The sequence below is a fragment of the Aquarana catesbeiana genome, linkage group LG01 (assembly GCF_042186555.1).
Source record: "Aquarana catesbeiana isolate 2022-GZ linkage group LG01, ASM4218655v1, whole genome shotgun sequence".
Classification (NCBI taxonomy): Eukaryota; Metazoa; Chordata; class Amphibia; order Anura; family Ranidae; genus Aquarana; species Aquarana catesbeiana.
The window spans coordinates 734,271,267-734,277,266 of NC_133324.1; the positions used below are offsets into that span (position 1 = coordinate 734,271,267).

At 46.6% G+C, this 6,000-nt stretch overlaps 1 protein-coding gene across 4 annotated transcripts in view; it reads right to left on the reverse strand.

Moving 5' to 3' along the window:
* Nucleotides 1-5,583, reverse strand: part of NR3C2 (nuclear receptor subfamily 3 group C member 2) — a 532,006-nt gene extending 526,423 nt beyond the window's left edge. For 2 of the 4 annotated variants that reach the window (XM_073604847.1, XM_073604838.1), the window contains exon 1: nt 5,008-5,583. In XM_073604847.1, coding sequence (XP_073460948.1) covers nt 5,008-5,359 — 352 coding nt within the window. In that variant the 5' untranslated portion in view covers nt 5,360-5,583. Of the gene's footprint in view, nt 1-684; nt 876-5,007 lie in introns of those variants that run through there. The other 2 variants (XM_073604864.1, XM_073604856.1) reach the window with 2 other exon arrangements.
* Nucleotides 5,584-6,000: the final 417 nt, after the last annotated feature.

Genomic DNA, 6,000 nt, shown 5'->3' on the forward strand with positions numbered 1-6,000 from the left:
CATTAGACTACCTATACACCGCGCTGACATTCGTCTACCTGTACACCGTGCTGACATTAGACTACCTATACACCGCGCTGACATTCGTCTACCTGTACACCGTGCTGACATTCGTCTACCTGTACACTGTGCTGACATTAGACTACCTGTACACTGTGCTGACATTCTCTACCTGTACACCGTGCTGACATTCGTCTACCTGTACACTGTGCTGACATTAGACTACCTGTACACTGTGCTGACATTCGTCTACCTGTACACCGTGCTGACATTCGTCTACCTGTACACTGTGCTGACATTAGACTACCTGTACACTGTGCTGACATTCGTCTACCTGTACACCGCGCTGACATTCGTCTACCTGTACACCGTGCTGACATTAGACTACCTGTACACTGTGCTGACATTCTCTACCTGTACACGGTGCTGACATTCGTCTACCTGTACACCGTGCTGACATTCGTCTACCTGTACACCGTGCTGACATTCGTCTACCTGTACACCGTGCTGACATTCGTCTACCTGTACACCGTGCTGACATTCGTCTACCTGTACACCGTGCTGACATTCGTCTACCTGTACACCGTGCTGACATTCGTCTACCTGTACACCGTGCTGACATTCGTCTACCTGTACACTGTGCTGACATTCGTCTACCTGTACACGGTGCTGACATTCGTCTACCTGTACACAATAGCGGAGACAGTGCAGCGCTGTCATTCGTCTACCTGTCCCCGGCTCGGAGTGACTCACACATGTTGTACACTCTCCTCATGCCCGGTACCGGTCACATGACCCCCGCCCTCCCTCTCTGTATGTCTGGCTGACAGCGGCGGGCACACGAGGGGTTAAGTCACGTGTCCGGCCGGAGGCACTCCTCTCCCCCCGACACGCCGTCACCGCTCCCCGCCGCCTCACTGGCTCGGCTGACCTGTCAGTTATGGAGAGGGTGGCATGACTGATATTAAGTTGCTGCGACACAGCAGATAACCCTTTCCGTGGCCGACAATGACAGCGGAAAGTTGTGGAGGGGAGAAGCTGTTCATGTACATACACCTAGAGGGGGCGGGATGTGTGTTTATAGGAGGCCTGCCATGACCGATCATACACACGATCGGTTGTCACTCCGGGATCGGTCATGTGATCACACACTAGTGAATGGAGCCCCGAGTCTTACAATCATTCATAGCATGTACTCAGTCCCCGTATGACAAGTGGCCTCCCATTATTGTCTATGGGGCACACCTGTGCAAAAGGTGATCCTGCTGGCATGATGTAATGTATTTTTTGGCACATTGACTTCAATGGGAACTCATAAAAAACACATACAGAAAAATAAAATAATAATAATAATATGGCTGCACAAGTGTAAATCTAGACCTAAAGTGGAAGTAAACTAATAAAAAAAACTAGACAGTCCTTATTGCAGAAGAAACATGCAAGGTCACTTCTCTAATAACGCTTACCTGCCTGTTCACAGTCTATAGAATGTACCCTGAGCTGTGTGCATGCATGGTGTCATTCCCCCCACCAGCCAATCAAGAGGCTGAAAACCCAGCACCCAAAAGTAGCCAGGAAGAGGATACCAGTGGGCAGCCAGGGATGTCATCATTCCATCACTGTAAGGTGGAGGAAGCCAGGATTTTGGGGGTTTAGCACCCAAAAGTGGAAGCTCCGCTTATCTACTTCCTCCCCCCTCTGATGTCAAGTTTGGCACCTTTCAGGCAGGAGAGGGGGAACAGAAACTTGTTTTTGACAGGTACCCGTCCCCACTTCCAGGAAACTGCACCGCGTCAACATCCCTCGGAAGTTCAGCCTCCTTCCTCCGCCACCGGGCCAGTTAGAAAGCACAGCGCGCTTCGTGCATGCGCAGTAGAGAACCGGCTGTCAAGCCAAAAAGGCTTCACTGCCGGCTTCCTTTACCATGAACGGCGGCAGCAGCACCCGAGAGCTAATCCGAAAATCGGATGGGGTGCCGACATCGCTGGACTCCAGGACAGGGAAGTGTCCTAATATTAAAAGTCAGCAGCTTCAGTATTTGTAGGTGCTGACTTTTAATTTTTTCATGGGGAGGGGGGAACTCTGCTTTAAGGCTACTTTCACGCTGATCCATTTTTCTTTCACTTTTGCGTTAAAAAAAATGGAAGAATCCTATGTAATCCTATGGATCCGTTGCAGGTCAGCTGCCTTTAGTAAAATCCTGCTTCCTGCATTTTTGGTGCGGTAAAAAAAAAAAAAAACACCAATATTGCACTTCCCCATTAAAATGCTTAGAAAAAGCAAACGTTGGTATGTTTTTGATGCAGTTTTACATGTCATGTGAAAAATGCACAAAAGCGGTAAAAACACAGCAAAAACACTTGCATTTTTACTGCGTTTTTGCTAGGGATCAGTGTTAGGCCTGGTTCACACCTATGTGTTTTGTTTTGGTGCTTTTTGCAGAATCGCAGAACTACAGTTCACTTAACATGGTTTCATTCACATCTATGCTTTTTTTCAGACGCTGTGTTTTTGGAAAGGGACAGGGACTTTTTAAAATGCAAAATGGTGCTTTTTCTGATTTTTTGGTATAGACTATAGACTTCAATAGAGAACATGCAGAAAAGCATTTAGTGCATTTTTGCCGCGATCTGCGGATTTTATTCTGCCCAACAACAAATTGGGCAAAGAAAAAAAAAAAAGCATAAAAATTGCAAAACGCAAAAAAAAAAAAAGCATAAACAATGCAAAACGCAAATCGTGGCAGAATTGCGTGTGCAAAAACACATGCAAAAAGAATTGCAGAAACAAATGAAAACTGCATGGGTGTGAACTGAGCCTAAAGCAGAACTAAACCTTTTAGTATTCACCTTCCTCCCTCCTTCCTCACTGGCAATGATATCTTCTTCTGGGTTCAGAGTCTCCGGCCATCTTGATTGGCTAAGATGACATAACTCCCATGTGTAACCACAGGAGTTCATTCATCCCAGCACCGAGGTGTGCAGAGCATGTACACTGTACTGTGCATGCTGGGGGAGGAAAGTAAGAAGCCCTTATTGCAGAAGAAACCTAGAGAAGAACTTACTAAATCTGGAGCGGCTCTGCATAGCAAGCAATCAACGTTTCATTTTTAAAGCATAACTGAACAAGCTGAAGCTAGAAGCTGATCGGTTACTATGCCCAGCTGCCCCCTGTTTTAGCAAATCCCCCCTATAGTTTGTAGATTGTAAGCTCTAATGAGCAGGGCCTTCTGATTCCTCCTGTATCGAATTGTATTGTAACTGTACTGTCTACCCTCATGTTGTAAAGCGCTGCGCAAACTGTTGGCGCTATATAAATCCTGTATTATAATAATAATATAGTATGTCTTTTACGCAATAAGCATCCTTCCTGCTTACAAGTTTTTAAAATCTGAGTTAAATTCCACTTTTAGGAAAGCAAGCTGAAATGACTGGTTACTGTAAGTTACCTTACATCGCTCCTTCTCCCACCTTGCTCAATAAGACAAGAATTAAATCACTAATAAGCTTTAAAGGGTAGTAGCTCCACTTTCATGGAAAAAAAAATAGCAAATAAAAAAATAATAATATAGCATATACAAGTGCTACAGAAGTCATCTCGTAATTGAACGGTAATAAAAATGACCTTTCCTTTAACATGTTAATATCAATACAAAAATATTATTTTTTTATATTTTTAAATCTCCTATTTTTATTAAAATAAGACCTGGTGACCATGTCATGATTGCCTTGTTGAGGCACTTCTTTTAATAGGGTGACAACCCCATTTTTTCTCCTGCATTGTCCTATGGGCTTCTGAAGGTGAAGACTACAGGTGACCATTTCTATGACACATTAGGCAGCCATGGTCCACTGTTGTCACCATCAGGAAACCCGCCCTAAGACATGGCATGCAGCCCTTGTCTGAGTGCCTGCAGACAGAACTGGCTGCAAAAAGGCTGCAGGAGATCAGAAAACAAAGGTTTTTTTAGAACATTTTATAAAAATATTTTTTAATTTAAAAAACAAAAACAAATATTTAAAAAAAAAATTGCAGGATGCACAGCACCTGAGCAAACTAACACTAAGTAGCCAGAATCTAAAGCTGTGCATAGTAACCAATCAGCTTCCAGCTTCAGCTCTTTCAATGAAGCCTTGAACATGAAATCTAAAAACGGATTGGCTGTCAGGCACAGCTGCTCCAGATTCCTAGTAAATAGAGCTGAATGTGTCAAATGATGGAGTGTGTGATGGAAAGTTCCACGTCGGTGATCCAGTGTAGATCATGGAAAGGGGCATTTATATTAATAGTGGAAGAAAAGTTCCCAGTGAACTACACCCATCACTGAGGATCATTATTTCATAGCGATCATGTTAGGCACTGCCAATACACACCATCAGATCAATCATCTTCCCAGAGAAATCCTCCTCCTCCTCCTCATCATCAATACACCAACTCATAGAATACATGTCCAGGGAAGTCTGGATTCCACAATATTGACACACAGATGTCAGCTGTCAGATGTATATAATAATAAAATAATAATAATACTAGAACTGATAATATTAACAATAGTAGAAATGCTAATATTGCTGGTAGAAGGAGATGTGATGTGAGGACAGGGTCATGTATGACACATGTGATGAGCTGTGTGGGTGGATTTTGTAGTTGATCCTATAATATATGATGAGGATTGCTGATGAAGTGTGGTAGAAATCCCCCCCAATATAGTGTATGAGTGTGGTGTAGTATGAGATGCAGTGCAGCCTATGGAGGAGACAGCCCTGTCTGAGTCTATGTCTGGGTGGGAGAAGTAAACACATAGGAGAGTGGAGGGGGGTGGGGGGTGCACCCCCACACACAGGTAGGTGACACAGTGTGCATGGGGCGGGCACAGGTGGCACTTAACCCTTCAGGTGTAGAGGAGAGCTCAGTCATGATGATGATGATGATGATGAGGGGGGTGGGGGGATGTCTGGTGTCCATGCACACGGTGTGGACTTTGCTCGGTGTCCATGGCTCACTCACCTCTCCTCCTAGGGCATGGTAGTCTGCTGGCGGAGATCCTCTGCCCCCTGCCACATCCGATCCAATGGCACACCCCGAGATCAGCACACACAGCCCGATCTCCCGCCCCGATCACTGACCCAGATCCGATCTCCAATGGGTGACAGCGGGAGCGGGTGTCCGGGCACAGCCTCCGAGGTAGGTGGACGGAGCTCACAGCCCGCACTCTTCTCTCATCGTCCCCCAGCGCCTCTGGCAGAGTTGGAAAACTTTTCCCCGGCTCGGTGCTGCCAGCAGTCAGGCTCGTCCTTCCATCCCCCGTGTCCGCCGTCTTGTCACTCCGATCAAATCGTCCTCCCGGAGCGGCGCTCATAGACCGGCTCTGATAGAGAGGAGGAGGAGGCGGGGATGAGAGCACGGTGTTCCCGGAGACTGCCGACACCCCGTGCACAGCACACCGGACAGTACTCGTATTGGAGCGGACGGTGACTGACAGCGCACTGAGCACCGAGCTCTCTAGTTCGCATGCAGAGAAACCAGTGTGATGTCACTGTGACATCGGAGGTCACATGACTCCCGTCATATGGGCCGCTCTGCTCTCAGCCTGCCTGCCTTCTACTGCCGACGCCGGAGAGAGACAGAGAGACGACTCTACCGTCTACCGAGAGAGAGAGGACAACACACATATACACCCGGCTACACTCCACTGTCACACTGTATAGGCACACCGCACTCCACTGTCACAATGTACAGTCTCCCCGCACTCCACTGTCACACTGTACTCTACTGTCACACTGTACAGTTACACTACAATCCACTGTCACACTGTACTCTACTGTCACACTGTACAGTCACACTACAATCCACTGTCACACTGTACAGTCACACTACAATCCACTGTCACACTGTACAGTCACACTACAATCCACTGTCACACTGTACTCTACTGTCACACTGTACAGTCACACTTCAATCCACTGTCACACTGTACAGTCTCCTTACACTCCACTGTCA